Source organism: Cupressus sempervirens, chromosome 4 (genome assembly GCF_028749045.1).
Source record: "Cupressus sempervirens isolate cs-2001-9-10 chromosome 4, ASM2874904v1, whole genome shotgun sequence".
Lineage (NCBI taxonomy): Eukaryota > Viridiplantae > Streptophyta > Pinopsida > Cupressales > Cupressaceae > Cupressus > Cupressus sempervirens.
Genome location: NC_143121.1, coordinates 725,495,116 through 725,522,774, shown reverse-complemented (window position 1 = coordinate 725,522,774; position 27,659 = coordinate 725,495,116). Strand labels below are relative to the sequence as shown.

General features: G+C 35.2%; 1 protein-coding gene across 5 annotated transcripts in view; it reads right to left on the bottom strand.

The window, feature by feature from the left end:
- Window positions 1–27,659, bottom strand: part of LOC149563326 (uncharacterized) — a 266,540-nt gene that overhangs the window by 216,737 nt on the left and 22,144 nt on the right. For all 5 annotated transcript variants that reach the window (XM_089826669.1, XM_089826672.1, XM_089826671.1 and 2 more), the window contains exons 5-6: window positions 11,375–11,467; window positions 11,214–11,256 (exon numbers count right to left, since the gene is read on the bottom strand). In XM_089826669.1, coding sequence (XP_089682795.1) covers window positions 11,214–11,256; window positions 11,375–11,467 — 136 coding nt within the window. The remainder of the gene's footprint in view (window positions 1–11,213; window positions 11,257–11,374; window positions 11,468–27,659) is intronic.

Genomic DNA, 27,659 nt, shown 5'->3' with positions numbered 1-27,659 from the left:
TTGGAGACACTCTTTGATTGCCTAAAATTTATAATGATAGTTTAGAATGAATGAATTTGAATATAATTTACACTTGAGAATGTATGAGCTTGTGTTTGCTCTTGAATAGATTAATTATTCTACAACCAATTGAAATATATTACTATTTCAAATCTCTTCCAATAAAATAACTTCTTAAATTGTTATACTTTTATTTTCTTCCTTTTACATGCTTAACTCTTATTATTTTAAATATTTTATCACTTCTCTTATTCTATGTTATTCACTTAGCTTTAACACTTACTTATTATCCTTAATATAATAATGGTATGTTAGTGGGCAACCAACTTATATTTGCTTCCTTACATTCTATGGGGTGGGCTGGGCGGGGCAGGGTCTTCATTACTTCATCCATCCATGCATCTTACTTTATTTTTTATCTCATTTTGGGGAAGGATTTTTCCGATGAGATTTTCCTTCTTTCTCAACTTTATGAGAGATTGTGTTGCATATCTCTTCAACTTGCATATTGTGCATGGGTACCTAACATGGCCTAGTAGCTGAGACACATAATGCATTGTCATCTAGCTTTTGTTACCTAATTACACTTAAGGAGGGGTGTTGGTGTAGTTAAATATTACTAATTAGACTTTACTTAAGTCTACTTAGGATAATGCATTTGCATATTAGTTGTCATGTAGACTGTAATGTTCCTTGTTGGAGCCACTCTTTGATTGCCTCAAATTTATAATTTAACGATTTAGAAGGAATGAATTTGAATATATTTTACACTTGAGAATGTATGAACTTGTGTTTTCTTTTGAATAGATTAATTATTCTATATCCAATTAAAATGTATTACTATTTCAAATTTCTTCCAATAAAATAACTTTTTAAATTGTTATACTTTTATTATATTCCTTCTACACTCTTTAACTCATTATTTTAAATATTTTCTCACTTCTCTTATTCAATGTTATTCCCTTAGCTTTAACACTTATTATAATCCTTAATATAATAAGGGTATGTTAGTGGACAACCCGCTTATACTTACATTCTATGGATCTCGTTTATACCAATTTACTTTGTTTTAAAATGCTTACTTATATATACTCCACGTTTTGCCTTACTACTTACTTCCTATCTTGTTTTGGGCTTAACTTTCTTTTTATTGGTGGTTTTTTACTTCATTTCTCACACCTTTCCACGTCATCCAAAATGGGGTCCTTTCCAAAAAAACTCCAATGTAAGAATTGTGGGTGGCCATGATTCGGCATAGTTGCCTTGGATATTTTTGTTGTCTTTATAATCACTTTTGCCTTCTCAATATTCAATTGGTGGTGAACCAATAATAATCTTGTCTAATCATATCTCGTCTCAAAACAACAAATTTGTCTTCTCTCCCTTCTATGTTTCTAAGTTCCTTATTAAATAGTTACCTTGGGGCTTACCAAGAGGTGTGACCCGTGACATGACCACTCATCCCTAAGTTGTCACCACCTTTGGTAGGGGTTACATGCCTATCTGGTTAGAACAAGCACTAATCCAATCGGTGTCTACCTTTTTTAACCGATTCTCCTTGAAAGGCGATCGATGATTTACAATTAGTTTATTGTGATTTATAATATTTGATTAGTGATAATTAGTTTTAGATGATAATTGCCTTATTTTATTATTATTGTATTTTGTGGATGATATAGATTACCTTAATCTATATTATTATTGTATTTTGTGGTCGTATCGAAGGACATAATGTTGACACTATATTTTCTTATTTAAATTTTGTTCAAGACTAATACAAATATTTCAACTAGTAATGAACTTTAATTAATAGATTGTATTTGTCTAATTACTCATATATGTTTGTGGATTGCATTAATGTAATTATATTTGTTTATTTTATATATATATTTTTATTAGATATTTATTAAGTACTATATCATTTTTAATTGCAGAGTTTCCAAAGGAAGGGTCATGATATTCCACCCTTCCCAAAATTGCTTGTCCTCAAGCAATCACCAATTCAATCCTTCGATATTATCTTGTTTTGCAACTTTGACTAACCCTAAAATGATAATTACAACTTGAGTTAGAAAATTGATACCTTCATAGATTTATTGATTTTGAAAATATTTCATCATAAATTTTAAAATCTTAAGAAAAATTTTCAGAGAGATAAAATTTATCTCGACTTGTTAAAGAACTTGTGTTCTCCTTTGCTAGTATTGCCTGCTCTATGAATATCATAATCAAGTTTGACACTCACCAAGAATGTCTCTTGATCAAGATTTGGCACTCACCAAGAACGCCTAGACCATATTTTGACACTCACCAAGAATGTTCCATTGAGCCTTGATGCTCACCAAGAATGTCTAAATAATGAGTGGCAACACTCACCAAGACCGTCCTCTGCCAAGAATTGTGACGCTCACTAAGAACGTCCTCCACCAAGAGTGGCGACACTCACCAAGAACATCCTCTACCAGGAAATGGCAACACTCACTAAGAACGTCCTCTACAAGGAGTGGCGATTCTAACCAAGAATGTCCGCTATACGAATAATGATGCTCACCAAGAACGTAAAAACCATATCTTGACACTCACCAAGGATGTCTTAAATCAAAGTTTGTTATTTTTTTATTTAACAATAAAATGAATTGACATAATATTAACTTTCATTTTGTGTTACTCTCTAACACAATGTCGTACTTTATTTCCCTATTCAAGACTAACCCTCCTCAAATTTCCACTAGTTTTCTACTTGGGTAATACTGAGATCAATCATTTTGCTTTATCTTCTTACATGGTATTTCTTCTTCTTGTGTTGCTTCAATTATATGGACTTGGCTCCTTTTCCCGCATTTGTGTCTATGCTACCATGGCTCTTTGCATCTCAAACATATGCCTTTCTTCATTATTTCATCTCTCCCTTGCCATCGATGCCCTGAATACCATTGTTCTTAACTGGAATAACATTTCCTTCCCTTATCGTCTTTCCTTGGTTCTTCACCTCTATGTTGTATCTTATTCAACATATTCTTTTCCTTCAGGTAATTTGATTCAATCTTCTTGGCTCCTCCAAATTTGGTGGTTCAAGAGGTTTTACCGAGCTTCTAGTGGAGCTTTTTAGTCCTATAAACATCGAAGTGATCCTTTTATGGGAAAGATCAAGAATAATAACTGATAACAATCGGAACTCGCAAGAAAATTCTTCCACGATCCCTATCTATTTCAGGTGGATCAACTCTTGGAAATACCACTCCAAATCTCTATCATCAAATCTATTAATAAGGCTTTGTGCGAATTCATTATAAGTGGGTAATTTTTTTATGGCCTAGACTTTTGCGACCATAATGCCACCAATCGTGTGTTGGGCCCACTAAATGGAGTATAGCAAACTTAATGTCACTTTCCTCTATCATGGGGCTATAAGATAGGTAAGTGTCCAATTTTTGAATCCATGACTGAGCAGTTTCTTTCCCTCTTCTGTCAAAGAGTGGTAACAATACCTTATTAATCTCTGTTACAAGATCTTTATTTATATAGCTTTCTTTTTTACTTTCTAATAGTTTGGTTTCATAATATTCTTAAAAGGAAATAAAGTTCCTAACTTGTGGATCCAATCTTGTGTATATTTGTGCAATTCCTTCCACACTATTTGTGGTTGGCCCCACTTCTATAATAGGTCACTCTGATTATTATTGCTCAATTTTTGTATGGCTAGGAGGATCATTTTAATTGTGCTCTCAAACCTTTTGTTAGTTTTCTCCATGAAGCTTCTTAATTCTTGTACTAGTTGCTTTGGCATAGTTTTTAGATTTATTGATAGGTTTGCGTGAGCCAAAATTCACAAGATGGCAGAATTATGCTCTGATACCACTGTAATGTCCCTTGCTGGAGACACTTTTTAATTGCCTCAAATTTATAATTTGACAGTTTACAAATGAATGAATTTGAATATATTTTACACTTGAGAATGTATGAACTTGTGTTTTCTTTTGAATGGATTAATTACTTTATATCTAATTGAAATATATTACTATTTCAAATTCCTTCTAATAAAATAACTTCTTAAATTATTATTTTATTATATTCCTTTTACACTCTTAATTCTTATTATTTTAAACATTTTCTCACTTCTCTTATTCTATGTTATTCCCTTAGCTTTAACACTTACTTATTATCCTAAATATAATAATGGTATGTTAGTGGGCAACCCACTTATATTTCCCTCCTTATATTATATGTACCTCTTTTATGCCGATTTACTTTGGTTTGGAATGATTACTTATATATACTCCACCTTTTGCCTTACTACTTCCTTTTTATCTTATTTGAGGCTTACCGTTCTTTTTATTGGTGGTTTTCTATTTCCTTTCTCATACCTTTCCACGTCATCCAAAATGGGGAATATGCTTTGTTCCTTCTTTCCAAAAATACTCCAATGTAAAAATTGTGGGTGGCAGTGATTTAGCCTAGCTAGCTTGAATATTTTTGTTGTCTTTATAATCACTTACATCTTTTCCATTTTCAAATGGTGGTTAACCAATAATAATCATGGTTGATCGTAGCTCTTCTCTGAACAACAAATTTGTCTTCTCCCCTTATACATTTCTAAGTTCCTTATTAAATAGTTAGCTTGGGGCTTACCGAGAGGTGTGACCTCTGACATGACAGTTCATCCCTAAGTTGTCGGCACCTTTGGTACAGGTTATGTGTACAGGATACGTGCCTATTTGTTTACAACGAGCACTAACCTAATCAGTATCTAACTTTTTTTAAAAAAATCTCCTTGAAATGTGATCAGTGGTGATTTATAATATGTGATCAGTGATAATTAGTTTTGGATGATAATTACCTTAATTTATTATTATTGTATTTTGTAGTAGTATCTAAGGACATAGTGCTGACTCCCTATATTTTCTTCTTTAAATTGTGTTCAATACTAATACAAATATTTCAATTGGTAATGAACTTTAATTAATAGATGTATTTGTCTAATTACTCATATATGTTTGTGGATTACACTAATGTAATTATATTTGTTTATTATATATAAGATATATGATATTATATTTTTAATAGATATTTATTTAGTATATTATAATTTATAATTGTGGAGTTTCCAAAGGAGGGTTCATGACATAAACACATTGGAGTTTGCATTTTATTTGAGCATATTTGTCTCACACCTCATTGTTTGTAAGCTCCAACAATGTGATTTATAATATGTGATCAGTGATAATTAGTTATGGATGATAATTACCTTAATTTATTATTATTGTATTTTGTGGATGATATAGATTATCTTAATCTATATTATTATTGTATTTTGTGGTAGTATCTAAGGATATAGTGTTAACTCCCTATATTTTCTTCTTTAAATTTTGTTCAAGACTAATACAAATATTTCAATTGGTAATGCACTTTAATTAATAGATGTATTTGTGGATTACATTAATGTAATTATATTTGTTAATTATATATAGGATATAAGATATTATATTTTTATTAGATATTTATTTAGTATGTCATCATTTATAATTGTGGAGTTTCCAAAGGAGGGTTCATGACATAAACACGTTGGAGTTTGCATTTTATTTGAGCATATTTGTCTCACACCTCATTGTTTGTAAGCTCCAACTTTGTATTCTCATCACATTATCATCCTCTCATTGTTGCACATACTTTGTTACGGAATCTTGTCTAGTTGATAGGCTATCACTTGGATTACTCCTAGCTATCATGCATTGCCTATATATTCAGACACATCTACATTGTACACATCTCAATTTTGATTTGGGCATCCATGGTTATTTTGATTATTGATCATCAACCTAACAAGTCAATTGAGAATCATATCATTTTGTCTCTTGTGCTAACAATTGAGCTTCTAGATCTTGGCATTTTCATTCTTTACCTTAGGAGAATTCTTACAATTTTTGTAGCACCATCAACAAAGTGATTGTCAAAGACAATGTATGCAACACTATTTCCATCAAGCATTTGAAGAGCTTGAGTCTAGCCATGGTTGACTCACAAACAACTGCTTCAAAGAAGTCAAAGAGCTAATAACTCTTTGCAACATTAAGAAAATCATTGCAAACCTTGTGACAACCAATCTAACTATTAGAATAATCTAATGTTTCTTTAATGGTCATCTTAGTTAAGTCTTTATTAACTAAATTCTATTTCCGTCAACTATTTCTTTTAGAAACATCATCCTTGTAAATCTATATAAGGAGCTTCCATCTCCTCTATTTAATACAATTACAACATCATCGTTTTACCATAACATAGTATCAAAGCAAGTCGATGGGATTTCATAAAATTTGGTGGATTTTTTAATAAAAATTCAAACCTCTTCTAATCTCGAAAATTTTCCAAAAATTTGTTTTTTGATTTTTAGAAATAAAATTTGTTAGAGGTATTTTACGGAACTTTTGTGGTTAGTCTTCGAAGATTTTTGCTGGAAATTGCAAGCTTGGTTAAGGTTTTTGATCCTGCGATTTCTTGATTGTGGCAAAAGTCTATTTTTTTAGGGTTGCATGTTTATTGCATGTTGTTTGCATGTGCAGGATTACCATGTGAAGTCTCGTGTTTTGCCTCCCTTAAAAATTCTTGTGAGTTTTCATAATTTTTTTCCCTTAAAAAAATTAAAATGGGTTTTTGTAATTTTCTCTTTAAAATTTTCTGATTCTGTAATTCGCAAAGTTGCATAGGATTCCTTGGTGCATTTATAATTTTTTCCTCAAAAATTACAGGTGGGTTTTTACCGTTTTCCCTAAAAAAACAAAGCTTTGTATTGTCTAGTTTTGATTGATTTTTCACTCAAAAATCAAGTTAGGTTTTGATCAATTTTTCACCTCAAAAATTGTGTTTAGTTTTTCCATTTTTTCCTAAAAAGTCGTGCGTTTTTGCAATTTGTTTTGAGGCATCATGCTCATCTACAAAGTTTGGAGGGTTTATCGATTTTTCCTCAAAATCATGCTAGTTGTTCTAAGTGTTTTGTCTTTGTCTCAAGGGAAGACCAACTTTGTCATCCAACATCAAGTTAGGTATTCTATGACAACTTCTAGTCAAATGTTTTACAGAAATTTTGGGAGGGTTAGTCACAAAATCATCTCAATGGCAGGCTCTTGTCTCATTTTTGGCACACCATTCTGAAGAAGGGGGTACCCTTCTTTGTAATTTTTTGGACAGATTTTGGTGTCTTGGTCATTAACATTTTGCAAACCTAGGGAGGGTTTCAGCAACAGCATAATGTTTTGTACAATTTGTGACCAAAAGACAACAGTTAGACAATGACCATTAAGGGAGGGTATTAAAATATTCTAATGTTTCTTTAATGGTCATCTTAGTTAAGTCTCTAGTCTATCAAGTAGTTTCTATTTCCATCTTTGTTACACAATTATTTCTTTTAGAAACATCGTCCTTGTAATTCTATGTAAGGAACTTTCATCTCCTCTATTTAATACAACTACAACAACATCGATTTACCATAACATTAACCAACTCCTTCCCATGGGTATTTTCTCTCATCAAGCAGAGAACCCAAGGGTGATTGTAGAGATATTTTGTTACCTTTCTTGCATCCTCTACAACTGGTCTCATCCAATCCAATTTTCCTATGTCCTTCAAAAGAAGGTCAAGGACATGCGCTACACAAGGAACCCCAAAAAGTGTGATATACTTAGAGAATCTTATCCACTGACACATATGCCATTACATTGTCAATTATTATTTGCACCACATTATCAACCCCCACCTCCATCACAACTTTCTCTAGCATCAAAAGTTTCAATTGTCTTTATTCTATCTGAGGTATCCAAGGATTTCAAAAAGTCCACTTGATCCTTGCAAGAAACCAATAAATTGATGACGGTATAGTGTGTTCCATCCATCCATCCATCTAAAAGTAAAGTGCAGCCAAATTGTTTCCATTGTAATTTTTGGTCTTCCACCACATCTTTGGTGCTAGAAACATCTTTAAGCAACCTACAAGCATGAAATAAAATTAACATTAAGTCCATAATTTTGAATTAAAAAAAACTTACATTAAACAAAAATAAGTAAATTGTAAAATTGCAAAACATTTAAAGATTAAAACAAATGAACTAACCTCTCACTCAAGTCTATAAGACCAGGCAGTAGCCCTTTCCTGTCACAATAGTTTCTGTTATGGGTCTAGCCACAACATTGAATGGGATGATGTTAAAAAATTAAAAATCGGCACATTGAATGTCAACTTGCCAATGCACATGTTCCACCCCGTACCCTTCAGCAATGGTTGTGCTCTAGGAGTATCTATGCATAAAAAGTTATCTATAGAAGATGTGTGTGGCAGTGGTCTACTAGAACCAAAGAAAGTGGAAGTCAAAGGGATGGTAAATTTGTAGATCCATGGGCCATGATAAAAGCCTACTATGCCCTCAAGTGCTTCTTCTTCTTCTTCTTCTAGGTTGGTTGGGATGCATAGTCAATTATAAAATGATCATTTTTGTAAAATCTAGAGTCTAAACTAAAGATGGTGAATCCAAAATAATAAATGATTCTTGAAGAGAAGATAGTGTGAGTCTTGAGATGCCTTGCGATTAAGAAATGGCTGCCCTCACGGCCAATTTTTTCCTTTCCTTTTGCAAATTTTTCTCTTCTTGGGTAGCAAGCAAGGCATTCATCTCTTTCTTTATTTCATTTGAGGTGAATTGACAAACCCTTGTGTCATGTCTTATTATGCCTCCAAGATAGTATTTCAAACGAGATATACCTCCACTGATTACTTTTTCACATTTTATGCATATCATAGTAATATAGTTGGGTCCTTCAAAAGCATATGCTCAAGCCTTGTCTCTAGCCCTTTAGGACACATTCCTACATATCTTGATGGACATGCATCTATTGGGGCATTGACAAACCCTATAACTGACCCAATTGCAGAGGCATCTCCATTTGTCATTTTGATGAAGAATTTGTTACAAGTTAGAGTTGTCATTGCACCAAAAGATCAACCTGTCAATGTCTGATACAACCACTAGACCTATAGAACACAGGAGGGAGTTAAGCCATGTCACGAATCTTGATGGGAAACATTGGCAATTACTCTAAAATCTCCCCCTCAAAACATTGCTCGAGGAGATTTGAACCTGTGACCAAGCTCTGATACCACTTGTTACAAGCTAGAGTTGTTGCACCAAAAGATTGACCTGTCTATGCCTGAAACAACCACTAGACTTATAGAACACAGGAGGCAATTAAGCCATGTCATGAATCTCAAAAGGGAACGTTGGCAGTTAGTTCTAACAAAATCAACTTACACATGTCACATAAAAAATTGAGGGCATAAATTTAGAAATATAATAAAGAGATTTAGAAACAAGCTAAGTCAGCTTAAAACTTTAGATAAGTTTAAACATAGCTTAAACTTGAAAGAAAAAAAGAAAAAGAGTGTTAGGTTATGAAAGTTTTAAGAAAAATATGATATTCTTTAGAAAACTATGAAAAAATTTCAAAAACTACTAAAAAAGGTGTTAGATCTTATTCATTACCCTCTAAAAGGAGTTAGAGCAGATTGGAAAAGGTATGACAGAGTTCATATAAAATTGGATGCATTTCATACTAGACAAAATGATTTTAAAACAAAAGAAAAAGAATTTTGAAAACTTACTTGTGAATTTGAATTTGATTGAAAAATCTCTTCAAAGCTACTCCAAATCTACAACAAATTAACATAGAAGGTTGCAAATGATGGCCTTTCTTCTCACAAAGCTTTCTATCCTCTCCGAATTTGTTCTACCAAAGAAAAAAAACAATTTAACCCCAGTACTAGGGTACATTGGGACGATGAAACACTGGGACAAGTTTCCAGGACGGGGAGAAAATGGGCCTCATTTTCAAGATGGCGGAGGGACTACCAAGGGATGGTGGCAAGGGAAGGATGGGGAAGGGAGAGCTGTTGTATGGTATACATATAGAACCTGAAATTCTTGTTATGAAATGACATTAGTAGCACATACAAAATTAAAATATTTGAACATAGCAAAATTGCAACATGAACTAAAACCATTGAACATTCAATATAGTAACATTCAAAAGTCAAAATTCAAGTACCCATCCCAACGACAGCATGGCTGCAGAATGGTGGAGCTGGGAGTACTTGGGTACGCAAGTACCTGGTGTGAGGACATCTCAGGGATGGGTAATTGAAGGTTTAAGAGGTAGGTGCAAATCCCTGTGTTACACTGAAAAGAAAAATATGGTCTCTTGCTGGGCCGTCTCAGTCTCTTTACTAGCGCAGGTGATAAGTTTGGCGTATTCCGTAATAAACTTTCAAGTTATCACCAATCAGTTTGGTATTTATTGGTGATATTTTATGGTCCCACATACTGAGCTCCTTACTGATTGGGTGAACTCTTACCCCTCAACCAAAATTTACCATTTGTCCTACAATATACCATCACTATACTAATGATGAAACAGTAATTACTAATAACATTTAAGTAAACAATAAATTCTTATAGTCCAGCATTGATTTGCATAAATTGGTTTGTCAAATCCTTTAGCAACTATAGGGTACACAATTTGGAACACTCTAGAAGTCGATCAAATTGTAATGTTTATTTTGAATGCCTCCTATTAGGCTTCTATTCTTTCATGGCAAATAATTTTATTGGTAACTTATATGGAAAAGAGTTCTACCATGAGTTTGTAATTTTGTGAAAAAATTAGGTTTATAAATATCACTGTAGCTGTTCTTAAAAGGAATATCTCATGATGTCATCATTTCATCCCTCTGGCTTTGTTCAAAGTGCAGATCTGTCACAAGAATAGTAAAATATGGACCCATGAGTAGAATATATCTGCAAGTAGTTATCAAATTCGATTGTGGCTCCTTTTCTGCAGGTGGAGTTTCAAAATTACCTCCAAGAATGGATTTACAGAACGATTTCAAAGCATTCTAAATTCCCTTAAGAAAATTAGATTAGGTAGAAAAAATTCATTATTACCCTTTCACAATTTGAAGTTTTTAACATATTCAATCATCATTTTTCACTGCAATAATAACACGAGCAGATAAGGAAAGGATAATTACTTTGAAATTTATGGTGTCTTGTGAGCCAGTTCTTGAAAAGAAATTCTAGTTGTTTCAAATGCAGGACTTGTTCGCTGTTCACACATCTGGAAGACAAACTAAATAGAACTCTTATCATTAGAAGTAAGAGCATAATGCATGGTACCTGGAGGAATTTTCTCTAAGCAATTTCCACAAACTGAAAGAGCCTGCAAAGCATTCATCATTTATTAATAAATAAACAAAAAGAACAAATGTTATATTTATCAGACTGAAATTCCAGATCATTCATCTTCAAAAATTTAATATTTTGAGGAGAAAAACTACCTGCAGATTAGAAAGTCTCGTTAATGCATTTGGAAGGCTCTTAAGCTTGTTTCCTGCAAGAGCTAGAATGCATAATTGAGGAAGATCACCAATCTGATACATAAACAAGGAGAATTTTTTAATATAGTTCCTCGCATTTGTTTTCAAAACAGTACAGGTGATTGATAAACAAAGCAACAATCACATATTTGAAATTAAGAATGATTCTCTAATGGAAAATTAAAGAGTGTGATGAAAAAGAGACAACAATTCAAGAAGTCACCAATTCATTTAAACTAACAAACTCTTCAAGAGAATAAAATATCCTTAAACACAAATTAATTAATTCTACAAAGTTTGAGACTTTACACATTCAAAACACCAAACAAACCTCAAAGTTTGATGTAATAAAATACAAAATGAGTAAATTATTTCCATTACTGAGTAACGAGTACAGTGCCCAACTTACAGGTTCAACATATCATTATCACAATTTATAAACCATGGTAAGGTAATAACCATGTTCCATATCTAAATTATTACTATCAAAACCTTTGGAAAACAGAACTCACCTCCTTACATAAACTATGTAATGTCCCCTCCTCGGGGCTGTCTATTTCCCATGTTTAACAGACATTACTATGCCACTAAGTTAAAAAAAACAATGAACAATTCATAATTTATTTGACAGTTAACATATTCAAACCCTCTTACTCCTCTCCAAACTCAATCCTAAAGAGGAGAGGGAGTAATTGCCATAGGGTACTCAGATACCAATCTACAAGCGGATTCCCTCAAGGTCATCAAAACACATTCATGCCAATCTTGGAACTATGCCCTCAGGGTTTTTAGAAATGCATGCCTTAGCCTTTCATGGGATTCACTCATCTTGCCATGAATTAATCCAGTCATTCCCTGCAACATATATCTCCTCAAAAGGTGCTAGAAAGAAATTAGAAGATAGGCTATGAATATGCTAAATTCTGTGGATTATGAATAATAATTTGTGCTCTATGGGGACACATTCCTTAGATTTTTGCACCCATTCCTATCCCAAGTATAGTACAAGGATGAGAGGACGGGAATATTCCCATCCCAAAGGCATTTCTTTTTTGCCAAATGGGTATCATCTGCGAAATGGCATTTCCAAACCATGGCAGAATGGGTATACCGCAATCTGTATGTGGGACAGTATAGTTGTCCCTTAAACCATCCCTGTGACTAATTGTTGTCCTCAACAACCTAGGTTGAAAAAAGAACGTCTGTTATGAAAAAAATATTTTTTTCTTCATTTGGTGAGCCCAATGTGGGTTAAAAAGGCAATATAATATTGAAAAACCTAATTTAGGAGATTAAAGATGTTAACGTATCAGGCTGTAAGACTTATATTATTCAGAATAAAATTCTCAATACAAAGATAGAATATAATACTGGAAGATGATAATGAAAACAGAGATGTTTGAGAAGTATCCACTGATCTGCAAAATATTCACTAGAAGATTTATGTAATTCTGTGTTCGTTGTACATATCCTGAAGACCAGCGGGAGTGTATGAATATATGTATGTGGGAGAGTATCCAGGGAGTCATGACCAATAGGCGTGACTCATGCTTGAGTCACGTCTATCGAGCGTGACTTAACATTACCCCAATACACTTGTTAATGCCATCGATATGTTATTAAGCCGCTATCATAACATTAGCAAGGTTGTCAATCATATTCATTATATTAAAATATATATTTGCAAGTAAGACATATATATTCACAAAATTCATTATTTAAATCTTTATAATTTATTTTTAACTAATCTATACATTAAGACTCCCTCTTAGATTAGTAATAAAAATACACAGAAGAAGTCTTTGATCAAAAGACTTCTTAATGTCAGATAAGGGTTGATTCATCAATGAAATTATATTCATCAACTTATTTTTGACATCATATAACATGAGAGTTGGCCTATCAAAATATCTACAATTTGATATTCACCAAGCTCTCAAGAGTAATGGCCTATCAGAAACATCAATTTAATGATGATCACCAAGTACTCAGTGTGGTATTGGCCTATCAGAATATCAGGGCAAGATATTCACCAAGTACCGAAAATATATCTATACAAGCAACTTGTAGATAATCAAATTAATGATATCAAACGCCTAGTTGTTGATTTATAAGATAAAGCCTTTACATGAAAAAATTTCACAAAAATGAATCACACTACAAGTTATTGTAAGGACGTCACTTTACAACAACTTCTCCTGGTACAAGTGAAATCATTTTGAAGTCATCACTTCTTAATGATTAACACAGGTTTTACAAATTTATAATATAAAATGTACGATAATCAATTTCTTTAAGACATTTCCTCAGATTTTACAATCATACCAAGTTCTTTACGAAAATGCTCCACTTTTGTCTTAGCAAATAGTTTGGTAAGAGTCTCTGCAATTTGATCCTCTGTACTAATATATTCCAACTTGATTACATCCTTCTCAACCATGTCTCACACATAGTGGTATGGCATCTTGATGTGTTTTGATCTGTTATGAAACACTTGATTAAGAGATAGCTTCATGCAGCTCTGGTTATCACAATAAATAGTAGTAGGTGGAAGTGGCTTTCCAAATAATCCAAATAGAAGTTTTCTCAACCATACAACTTCTCTTGCTCCCATAGATACAGCTATGTACTCGGTCTCTGTAGAACTTTGTGCTACTGAAGACTGCTTCTGACTAAACCAAGATATCATTGCTCTTACAATTCTTTGAATTTCCTGAAGTGCTCTTACAATTGTCTAAATTTCTTGCCCAATCAGAATCTGTATATCCTCTTAGATTTAGGTCAGTTTTAGTGTATTTGAGACCATATCCAATTGTACCACTAAGATTCTTGAGAATGTGTTTTGTTGCTACTAAATGAGTTTGTTTAGGTTTGCACATGAATGGACTAAGAACATTTACAACATAATAGATGTCAAGTCTTGTGTTTACCAAATACATTAAAAAACCAATTATCTGTCGATATAGAGTAGGGTCAATACTTTTAGAATCTTCAGTTGCTTCTTTTAGTTTTTGGAGGTTTGTTTCCATAGGAGTTTTCATTGTCTTGCCATCCAACATGCCAAATCTATTGAGAAGGTCCAAAGTATACTTCCCTTGATTTAAGAATATTCCTTTTGAATGCTGCCATACTCTAGTCCCAAGAAGTAGTGTAGTATTCCTAGGTCTTTCCTTTCAAATTCAGATATGAGATCTTGTTTACATTTTTCAATTAGATGATCTTCTCCTGTAATCAAAAGATCATCAACATATAGAACCATAATTAACATATCCCCCTATATTACCTTGTAATATAAATTTGAATCTGCAATGTTTTTAGAGAAATCAAGTTTAGTTAGAGGATGATCTATCCGTTCATACCATGCTAGGGGAGCTTGTTTCAATCCATATAAAGCCTTTTTTAATTTGCATACATGAGATTGTTTATTGTGTACTTCAAATCCTTCTAGTTGTTCAAGATAAACTTCCTCTTCTATAACACCATTCAAAAATGCAGTCTTCACATCCATTTGATGAATTTTCCATCCCTTAGATGCAGCAATGGCTAAGATGGTTCTGACTGAAGTATATCTAGCTACTGGAGCAAAAGTTTCCTCATAGTCTATTCCTTCCTTTTGAGGAAATCCTCTTGCTACAAACCTTGTTTTGTACTTGTCAATACTTCCATCTGCAGCATGTTTAATTTTAAATAGCCATTTTGAGTATACAATTGATTTATTTTTGGGTCAAGGAACAATATCCCAAACATCATTTTTAAGCATAGAGTTATATTCTTCTATCATGGCATCTTTCCAATGTTGATGTTTTACTGCTTCTTTTACATCAAATGGTTCACATTTGGAGATTTCACTCATTAATGCAATGTAACTTGACTATATGTTAGGACGTTTTCTTTCCCTAATGAAATCTGAGGGAATGGAATGGTTTTCTTCAATTACCTTTCTGGCCCATAGTGATCTTTTCTTTTCCTCAGAAGTGTGAGTAATGTCCATGGGTTCAATTGATTTATCTTCCTCCATTAGAAACTCCCTCTCATTATCAGATTTTTGTTCTTCTAGAGTTTCTTCTATGGTTTCTTCTAAATTTGAATCATTTTCATCTTTAGATCTTTTGAATGCCAAATCTTCATCAAATATTACATCTCGACTTAGTTCAATATTTCTTTGTCCATGGATATAGATACAATAAGCTTTGGAAGTTTCACTGTAACCTACAAAGATTCCTTTCTTTCCTAAGGGCTCTAGTTTGGTTCTCTTCTCTTTAGGAATATGTACATAGACAAGACAACCAAAAATTCTCAGGTATTTAAGATCAGGTTTCTTCTCGGTAAATGCCTCTTCAGGGGTCTTGAATTCAAGATGAGAGTGAGGACATCTATTTTGAAGGAAAACAGCAGTATTAGAGGCTTCTCCCAAAAGAAAAGTTTCAAGATTTTGATCATGAAGCATTGCTTTAGCAAAATGAACTATTGATCTATTCTTTCGCTCAGCTATTCCATTCTGTTGAGGATTATAATGAACAGAACACTCCCTCTTGATCCCAACAGTTTTACAATAATTTATAAAGATATTAGAAATGTACTCTTTACCATTGTCTGTTCTTAAGACTTTTATTTTCTTTCCAGAAAGATTTTCTACAAGGGCTTTAAACTCTTTAAATTTTGTCAAGATTTCTTCAGATTCTTTACTTTTAATAAAATAGATCCAGGTCTTCCTAGAGAAATCATCCACAAATATGATATAGTATAGAAAACCTCCTAGAGAAGGAACTAACATAGGACCACGTAAGTCTGAGTGAATAAGTTCTAGAACTTCTTTGGATTTGGTTTGACTATTTTGAAATGTAGTTTTAATATTCTTCCCCAGAGCACAACCTTTATAAGTTCCTTCATGGTACGGATTATGTTTAGGTAGACCCGTTACCATTTTTCCTAGAGAAGGTAATCCTCAAAAATGAAGATGACCTAGTCTCCTATTCCAGATTTCATTTTCTTTAAAAGAATTATGAATTAGAGCTGAATGAGTGAGAGAGTTAATCTGATAAAGACATCCATGTCTAGAGCCAATTTTGTATGCATTTTTTATGTTAGAATTCTTTGGCCAAGCTAATACCTTTCCTTCCATAAATGTAACTTTGAATCCTTCATCTTCAAGAGCAAAGATAGAAAGCAAGTTTCTTTTTATACCATGTACATATAGTACCTTAGTAAGTTCAATTGTTTTCCCTGATTTTAGATGAATAGTACAAGTTCCTATTCCCATTACGGGATAGCTTGTATCATCTCCAATGGCTACTTCATCAACATAGTCTTCCTTGATAGAGTCTAACTGTCCTTTAAAACCTGTAATATGTCGAGAGGCTCCACTATCAATTACCCAAGCACTTGATCTGGTTGATGCTTCACAAGAGAGGGCTGAATGGAAAGCATTGTGTTCAAAATTTCCATTTGAGTTTTGAGTGGTTGCAAATGAAGCTTGTGGTTTAATTTTATCAGGACATCTCGATGCCGGACCTCCAATTTTATCACATCTAAAACATTGCATTTTGGAGAAGTCAGGAAGCTTTCTCTTTCCTTTGAATTTTCTTTTCTTCTTATTTACTCGAGTGGAGAAAACTTGTAACTCTTCTTTTGAGGAGGAAACATTTTGGACTCGAGCTACTTGCATACATTCTTCTTGTCCACAGTTAGCTTTAAGTCTTTCAAATTTAGGTACTTGTTGATGCGAGTTTTGTGTCACTACATAACATATTAGTAATTGGATGCTTGATACAGAATATCAAATACACAATTCCTCTCTTGAAAAGTTATCTCTCATGGGACATGAGTATAACTCCAATGTTCCTTACACCGTTGGATACTCGCTCAGTTTTATCAATGTGATTTGCTGGTAATCACGTAGGCGGCCTTACGTTTTCTTGTTTGAGAAAAATTTGGATCTTGGTGAGAAAATGGAGATGGTGGTTCGGTGTGAATGCTAGATGATGTTGATGGCGCGATGATGGCAATGTAGGGTGAATGGCGATGGAAGGTGAGAATGCCGATGTTTTGGTTTACTTCTCTAACTAACCTCTTCTAAGCATGAAATTTGGCTACTCAACTACTCCTACTCCTAAGAATGGAAGGTTAGCAGATGGACGGGGATCGAATCTAATGAAGGCTAACCAGCGGCCCTACCCCCATAGATGCAACGCTTCAAAGGAAAGTAAACTAGATCACCACACAAAGCCTCCCAACCAGCCGCTAGGATGCTAGTGGCCTAGTGTTGACCCCTATCAAACATCTACCAAAGCTACCATGCAACTATCCATTTTATTTTACTCTTACTCTAACAACTTGAAATGAAATTGCTTCAACTTGAAAAGAAAATTTAACTATGTGGAAGTAGAAAACATGCAATAACACCCAATGTTCTTAGTCAACATGCAATGAAAAAGAGAGCACTTTGGTATTATTTTCGCAACAATTTCTCCAACCCCTTCCCTTTACAAATGAGAGCCAATGGCCTTATATAGAGGTCCAAAATACAATGGACGGTAGAGATCAAAACAAGATCGACGATCCAGATTGGATCCAAAACCCTAATTAGGGTTGCCACCCCATCGGCCAATGAGAAGATGCCACCTCATCAATGGACCAATGAAAAAGTGCAAAAGTGGCAACCAATGAGAAGGCACCAAAATGGTGGCCAATCAGAAACAAACACTTGTCCTATTCTAGAAGAAAGAGAAAGTTGCCACTTGGGCTTACATAAGATGATCTTCTAATATAATTCTTCCTTTTTCTTTTGTTCTTTTAGCTAAGGCAATGAACTTAGCTAGCCTTTCGTTACTTCTTCCATAGGAGGACAAGGTGTGTGCTTCGCTCGAAGTTCTGCTGACTTTGCCACGCTGTTTGCTGCTTGTAGTATCCTTTCGTGATCCTTCTCATATTCCTTTGCAAACCCAATAAAAGCATTGAGTGAGGAAAGGGTGTTTAGATGTTTCCTTTTGATGGCAGCCTTTCTTAACTCATCCAATCTCGATCCAAATCCTGTCTCACTGACATCCTCCTCTCTAATACCCTCAAAATCAAGCGCTACCCCAACGTCGCTCATCATGGTCGAAATGGAAGTGTCGACGCTTGGGCCGTGTTGTGCAATCTCATCATGAATTTCTTCAAGTGTTCTGAATCTGGTAGTCAATGCGACATACCAAGATTCAACTATGCTCAATCCTCTCTCATCAACCAACCGGGCTCTTTCCAAATATGCCTCCGGTAGCCTAATGAACACCTGCAGCCTAGGAATAACCAAATCCTTGATGGGAAGAAAATTCTTCCATTCCTCTTCAAATAATCTGAATTTGTTTCTAACAGTCACCAATGACGGGAATGTTGAGATGAAGGAGGGCAAGAAATTTCGCCCATCTTGGATTGTATCATAGATCCAACCCCTTACTTCATGTAACTGAGCTGATACCTCTTCTGAATTGCTCCCGCTGTCTTGAGGAAGGGCTGCCTGATGCAGCTGTTGGATTGGTTGGCAATCTCTCCAATATTTGTTTTCGGCCTCCAACTTTACTATCTTTTCGTTTGCCTTCCTCAATCTTTCTCTGATTGATGCTATGCCTTCCTGAACCTCCTCACATTCCATATCATCTGTATTTCTTCCCAAATTATGTTCTACTATTTCGTACTCCTGGGCTGCAATCTCATCCGCTGCTTTATTGACTGTTGGTATAGCAATCTGAACCCTTCGGTGACCATCACTGTCGCTTCTGATTACCCTTGCCACCATATTTGCCATCTGTTTTTGGTTCTCGCTATCATCCTTTTCTATTAGTCCTTGGATATCATCAACTGCGTGAGCCATTACCACCTCGCCTCTCGGCATAAGCATTTGCCTTAACCATAGTGGTGCAGTGCATCTCCCCAAATCCGGATTCGGTTCGACCAACAAAGCATCACCAACGGCCTTAGACGCCTGACTTATCTCTTCAATATCAATCGGCCCATCTTCTTCTCTACTAGTTTCTGCCATATTTCCTTGCTGGTTCTCCGAGAGAGGGGAGTACTCCGTACTTTCACTGTAGCCACTTGATTCCGAATCAGAGCTCACCTCCACTGCGGCCCCTTTATCACTCGAATTGACCTCTTGGCTTCTAGCCTTAGTTATACTCTCCCTTGACGGCACTGCCCGCTGTCTCTTGGCTGGAGGTTCCGAACGTTCTTGGCTTTTCTCTACCTCCAAAGCCCTCTTCTTGCTATTTCTAACTGTCTCCGATTGCCGGCCACTTCCTTCACCCTTCTGTCTGATTGATTCTACTAGACCTTCCTTCGGTTTCATCATCTCATAAGTAAGGAGAACCTTTTGTCTTTGTAGCTTTCTCAACTTGGCATTATACCACGACTCGGTATGCAAATCTACTGTCCTTGTGACTGCCTCCAAGGAAGGATCCTGATGATCGTCCCAATCCACTGGATTCAACTCTGTTCCAACTACTGTCTCATAGTCTTCTCTCAACACACTACGATCATCCTCCAATTGATCGGGAATATCAAGGCCTCTCCATCTGATATCTCTCATCATATTCACCGACAATCTCGAGAAAGCTAGCTTTCTCACGTGAAAATCATCCTTTGCATTGGCCCAAAAGTCCTCTAGAGTGGGAACATGCTTAAATTCGCTTCCATGAGATGCCTTGATAAGACCAACAGGGTCGAATCCTTGCCTTGCTCTGTACCATCCTAGATGATACCACTCCAATTCCTTTTCCGCAGCCTCAAAGGTGGCCCGATTTGGGCAACTATCATTGCCAATTATAATTGAGAAGGAAACGCCTGTTTTCCCCTCATTCCTCATTACTCTATCATAGTGCTCAAGCTGCCTAGCCAATTCCATCAAAACTACCTTGTCGGGCGGGTATCTTGGAAGCCTCTTGGGACAAACTGTACTTCCTGCCACTCTAATGTATGTGAATTGCGGGAATTGGATGAACCAACTCCCAAACTTCTTAATCCTTGCTTCTGCTTCCGATGAAAGTCTCTTAGCAGGCGCCCCTTGTAATACCCTTACTGTCTTCATGGCGAATGCATCGCAAAACATCTTGTAATCCTTGTTATTGTGCAAATGAAGCTGCGGATAGCATTCATGCACCAAATATTGCCCTGGCCCATTACCAATCTCTCCTAAGGCCCTAAGTCCCGGACTCTCATACAATCTAGCAATTAAGTAAAACAGATAGGATCCCATGTAGAATTGCCTTTGGTTTTGAACTGTTCTAAGTTGCAACTCTAAATTTTCACTTATGATCCTAACCCAATCAAATTTTCCTTTTCCCTTTTCAATTTCATCAATGAAGAAGTACATCCAGTTTTCGAATTGCATAGCTTGAGCTAGGCCCATGATCCGGCTGAGAAGAACAATGAGATCGCCATATTTCGGCTTGAAATCTGCCACTGTAAGCCTTGTTGATTTGTTAACTCCTTTCCTTCCTTCGTGTATCCAATTCCGCTTTAGATGTGAGAAGTAGGCCTCTTGGTTACCTTGAAATGATTTGGCCGCCTGATCCACCATTACAACTGTCATGCCCTTGCTTTGGGGAATATTAAATGTCTCTTGAATTGCTTGTTCGCCAATGTTGGCCAATACTCTCTTCCCTTCGCCAAAAATGATGGATTTACTGTCTAGATCAAATCTGGATGCACACTCCATAATCAATTCCGGACAAGGCAAAGTAGGAGGAAAAGCTGCTGCATGTACAATTCCGCTCTTGTATATCCTCTTTGCCAAGGGGGATTGTCCTTCCTTTAGTCTGTCCCTCATCCGTATCATGTCCACTGTAGCGATATTAGTATCGGTTATTTTCTTCATTTTCGAGAAGAAGGAAGTTTTGGGCGTCATATCCTCTTTGTCTTTCTTAGCGTTTGCCCGCTTGGGATTCTTACTTGCACTATCATCCTCCATGCTCGTCGCCCTATTACGGGATGGTAGAGTGGTGGACCAAAAGGCAAGAAGAGCCAAGTAGTGCAATTCTTAGAAAAGAGCGAAAGAATGGATGTCAGCTTAAGCACTCCTTGCAACTCTAGATGATGACTTTCACCTTAACTAATAATCTTACAGCAACTTTTCGGAACCCGGGATATGACATCAAAGAATTACAAATCCCTTTGCAAATTAGAAAACAAAGCCTCTAAGCTTATCCAACACTTGCCTTCTATGCAAAAATCAAACTTTCATATGTATCTCTTCTCCCAACAAAATTGCCCAAATCTGATATAAAAAATTGCAGCCCCTCTAGAAAATCAGAATTTTGTCTTCCACAAATTTCGGCCCCCACAAAATTCGGCTCCCACAAAATTCGGCTAAGCATGAAAAATAAAATCTGCCCTTCCACAAAATTCGCCCAAGCAAAGGAGCAAAATCTGTAAAATCTGCCACCTAGGGCACAAATCGCAGCCCACAAAGTGGAGCAAAAATCCCCAAAAACGCAAAAAATCTGGCCCTTAGACAAATCGCCCAACAATGGCAATGGAGAAATTGCCCAAAAATCGCCAAAAAACTGCCTTCCACCAATTTCGCCCAGGTCTGGAAATCTGCCCTTGCTTCAAATTCGCCCAAGCATGAGGAGCAAATGAATTGATGAAAATGAAATGGGAGGGGACTCCCTTTATAGCAGCTTTCACCTTCCTCCCAGGCTGGCCGACTTGGTCCTATAGAGGAAAAAAAAAACAAAATTAAAGCTAAGTTAGTGGCCCACTTTAAATACTTTGCCAAAAATTTAATTTTCTAAAATGAAAACTGCACTTTTAATTTACTAATTAACCACAAATTGCAAAACGAAATTGAATGGTGCCTTGGGGATGCTAAAAATTTCTATTTAATGAGGGTTTGCTAATTAATACATCCTTGAAATTGAATTTTGGCTAACCAAAAGCCATTTCTTAATATTAATTTACCAATTTCATTAAATACCAAAAGCTTTCATGGCAAATTTAATCTATTAAAGCCAATTTTTGCAATTTTCCTCTAAATCGATTTTGCTAAATAATTAAAATTTTATGACAAAAAATAAAATTGCCTCTAGAGTAAAAATCGATTTTGCAATTTAACTTCATCTTACAAAATTAAATTCTATTTCACCAAAAAAAATAAGATTTTCCAAGAACCTAAGTCTAACGAAAAATTTCCTTATTTGAAAATCATTCAAATTTACAATTAAATCCAAATTTTCAAAAGAAATCGTCTAAGTACAAAATTCACAATCTTATCCTGCCAAGTTGAAATCAATTTTGAACTTATTCGGCCTAAGGATAGAACTGATAGCTCTGGAAAATCAAGTTGAAACCGGGCGAAAAATACATCTAACCTTCTCCACTGGCCCTAAAGGCGATTAAAAAGGGGGTCCCCAAGATTTTGGGGCGATGTGTGAAAACCTCACAACAGTACTTTTGACCAAGAGCATACCCCTTGTCTGAAGGTATCCCATGATGATGGAAGGCCTTTTAGAGCCATTATTGTTAATTTCGAAATTCAGTTATTCTCATAAAGTAAGAAAAAAATTTCTCCTTTATTCATTTTAATATTTGACATTCTGTCCTTTAATGTAATGATCTAAACAGCACTATTTATCTCAAACATATTTCCAAGAGCATTGTATATCTCATGTGCAGTGTCCAGTTCTGAGATTACAGGGAGAAGATGACTTTTAACACCGTCCACAATAAGTTTCATAGCTTTATTGTTGTCACTCTCCCATTTTTCTAGTTCATTAATTCCTTTAGGTGGTGGATCAAAATTTTCAATAAACTTATTTAGTCCATGTTCTTTCAATATGAGCTTCAGTCATAATTTCTAGCCTGCAAAATCTGAATCACCTTCTAACCTGTCTTCCAGCCTCATACCGTTAACCATTTTTTTATTTTGAATAATATTTGATTAAAGTCTGATTTCAAGATCACTTCTTTAAACCTACTCTGATACCATGTTAATGTATCAGACTGTAAGACTTATATTATTTAGAATAAAATTCTCAATACAAAGATAGAATATAATACTGGAAGATGATAATGAAAACAAAGATGTTTGAGAAGTATCCGTTGATCTACAAAATATTCACTAGAAGACTTATGTAATTCTGTGTTTGTTGTATATATCTTGAAGATCAGCGGGAGGGTATGAATATATGTATGCGGGAGAGTATCCAGGGAGTCACGCCAATACGCTTGTTAATGCCGTCGATATGTTATTAAGCCGCTATCATAGCATTAGCAAGGTTGCCAATCATATTCATTATATTAAAACATATATTTGCAAGTAAAACATGCATATATATATGTATGTATGTATGTATGTATGTATGGTCATATTTTAATATCTAAACATAAATAATAATAACATGAATATTCACAAAATTCATTATTTAAATCTTTATAATTTATTTTTAACTAATCTATACATTAACAAAAGATCAAAAAGGCAAAAATTTGTTCATTTTACCATATCTGCCAAGAACTAGAATAGCCAGAATTAGTGAAGAAAGTATTTTAGATATGCTTTTCATTTTCCATTTGTTTATTTCAACTTTGTGCCCATCATTATCCATTTTCCATTTGTTTCGCAACACATAAGCAAAACATTTTGAGTTAAATACTTCTTTTTTTAACCTTGCAGTACAATTTTACAATGCATAATCATAAGCAACAGTGAAAGTGAGGGGTGAAAGAAATTAAAACATCTCAAAGAAAACACAACCTAGTACTAGGGCAGCCATAGTCTAGGGCCTTTAACCAATGTACATGTAGCAGAGTATAATGTCCCCGATTTTGGCAGGTCTACGTAGTTGATGGAGTTAGCTCATCATAGTGACCCTCGTGGTCTGACAGGGTATTTGGGGGTCTCATTTGTGTACTTACTATTTCTAGTAAGCCTATTCTTGGCAGTTGCTATTTTTGGCAGTGTAGTGGGCGGCTTCAGCAGTTGGTCGTCACCTACAATTAATAAAGTAATAAATTGCATGAGCTCTTATTTATTTATTAATCATTGAGTTGCATTATTATAATAATGCTTATCTTATTATAATAATGACTTAAAGAGATATTTCTTAAAAAGCAAGTTGGAAAGTTTCTAGTGTTGAGTTCTTTTAGAAAACTTCCACAATTTCTAAAGTCGAGTAGTTTTCAGAAAACTTTGGCCAACGAAAGCTTATGAATGAGAGCTCATTTCTTTGGGAAAGGCACACTTGAATATACATTTTTTTTTGTGCCTTTGTGACTTTCCTCAATCTGAATTGTGAGCCCTTGCTGAAGTATAAGGGTCTCTGAAGTTTCTAATATTGGAAGTCATTGCTGATGTATAGTGGTTTCATTAGCTAAATCTCCTATCCTGTATCTGGGAGATTTTAAACAATTTGCTAAGTCTCCTTATTGTATTCATGTGGCTTGGAGATTTGCTAGTAATTAATTCATTAAGTCTGGAAAGTAACACTATCTTGTTGTGAGGCTACCTTGGGTTTGAATTGATATTAAGAGGTCTGCACTTTTCTCAAGACTGTTGATCAAGGTTGAAATGAAGGCGGAATATATTGAAGAGTCTGGACGGCAACCACATTGTTCCCAGACATCATTCCTAGTCCTACGTCTAAACTGGATGGTTGTAGAAGGCCAGCGTACTGGAGCCTGCGTGTCATTGTAGCAGATTGCGTGAGGTTATTGGGAGGTCACGTGTCTGCTGTAGTTTCCTAGCACGTTGTTTTTTCACACAGCATTCAGTATTGCCGAGGACGTCCAAAGGATAATCATCATCTGTAGCTGGGATTTTGACATTGAGGAACCATCATAGACAACTGGAGGATAATTTGGTATTACGATTTGACTAAATGGAGTGCAATCCAAGTGCCTTTTTCATAATATGTAATTCAGATTAATGATTTCCATAATAAAGTGTTAAGAGAATTTATCCAGTCATAATCTGATTTTAATTCCAACTTCTTAAAATTGTTGATACATATCTACAAGGCAAATATACTGAAAAATTTTAGAGAAGTTTAAATAATACAAAACAATAAATTGTGCATCAACATTCAGATTCGGAACCGCTTTGGGATTTTAGAAAAGTTTAAAAATTGCAAAACAACAAATTGTGCATCAACATTCAGATTGGGAACCACTTTGGGATTTTACACAGAGGCAGCAACTTCTAACCCATTTGACTGCCCTTCCCAAGCCCTCAAAAAGTTTGCAAAAGGCTCATTCAACCCCAAGATACCTCTCCTTCAATTTAACACGAGTGTGCAAGGATAAGAAAAAAAATTCAGGGGTAGTACGGAATGGGGGTGTCATTCTGCCACAAGCATTATTTGGGAGTTTAGTTGAGTCTATTGCCATCTTTTGTGGATAAGTGGTCAAAGGATCAAAGGTTGTAAAAAAATAACACAAGAACAAAAAACTTGAGGCAACTAGATTGCACATAGAGGGGGAGGCATCAATATCAAGGACTTCAATATAGAATGTGTAAGCTAGTATGCCTTTAACTCATCCTTCTCATTGGGGGAGAAAGTGTCACACCCACTCTCACTTCTACTAAAGGAGAGGGAAAGAAAAGTAAAAGAGATACCAATATTGTTGATTTCTTGAGTTTGCAAATAAATAAGTGGCTAAATCATCTATTGCCAAATTTCTTTTTAGTCATTTTATACCATTCCATATGTCACGTTCCTCACATTTTGGTCCCTTATTTGTACCACCAACAAAAACAAAGCCACACGCCACCATTCTTGAAAGAGACTCAAAAGTGAGCATTTTGATGGATGATATGAGATAGAAATGGTTGAGGGATAGATGCTCCATCATAATGGATGGGTGGACCAATATCAAAAACATAGCAGGATCTTATTTTTGTAGAGCTATAGATTGTTTGGGAAAAGGAAGGACGCATCCTTCCTATTTCCAAGTTTGACAGATGTTATAGAAGAAGTTGGACCCACTTATGTTGTCCAAGTAGTCACTGATTCAACCCGTGTAATTAAGCTAGCTGGATTGATGATAGAGGGTGCTTATAAGTACATTTTTTGGACCCCATGTATACATGCATTGAACAACATCTTGAAGGACATTAGAAAATTTGATTAGATAAAGGCAATGGTGTCTAGGGCTAGAGATGTGCAAATGTTTGTATGCAACCATCACACATCTCTTGTATCAGTTTAGGACATTTTCCAAGAAGGAATTCCTCGAGCCTATGGAGACCAGCTATGCTAGCTACTTTATTTTGTTGGAGAGGATGCTTAAGGTATAGGAAATCCTACAACCCATGGTGGTCAGTGTAAAGTGAAGTAGATGGCATGAATCCAGAACATGGAAGGGAAGAAGTGTGAAGCAAAGAATCTTTGATGATAAGGGGTAGTCCACAATGACGAAAAAGAATTGTTATTGCTGATTTAATTAAATTATTCCTGATTTTGGTATGCGGTGAATTATTATTTAAGAGTTTTGAAAATTTAAGATGTTTCTAACTGGTAACTTTCTTGCACTTGCGGATACATTTGCTCCTTCATTCATCCTATTGTGCTGTTCATTAGGTATGTTGATAGTGACTCTCTAACATTGCAAAGATTTATACGACCTTTGCTAGCATGCTTGGGCAAATTAAGCAAACTATTCATAGCAGAGACCCTACTTTTTTTGGAGGAGCATCTTAGGTCCACTGTTACAAGACGGTGGAACATTATGAACACCCCACTTCATATCACAACCGATGCTCTTAATCTCAAATGCTATGCACCAAGACCTAGGAGAGTGGCTCCATCTAGTGATGAGGAGGTAATTCTCAAATCTGAAATCTCAAGTTTTAAATTTAAATTTCTAATAGCAAAGTAGGTCAATCTCTTCATTATTTAATATTTTTTTTGTGCTTAACTCAGGTGGAGAAGAGCTTCTATAAGGCCCTTTCAAAAATGCACAATGAAGATGATTCTACTATAATTTGGGTTCAATGACTTGCATTTGTCAATATTTTTTGGTCAAACCTCTAGTAGATTAGAAGCAGGATGGATATAGTTACATTAGCTCAACTAAAACTATTACATGATGGGCATAGCATGGTAGGGATACACCTGAGCTGAGAATACTTTTCATTCATCTTCTTTCATAGGTTGTCAATTCCTTTGTTGTAGAGAGGAATTGGTCCACACCATCCAATCAGCCAAGAGGAACAACCTTTCATTAGATGATAAAAGAAGTTAGTAGTATTTCATAATGCATTGTGGCTACA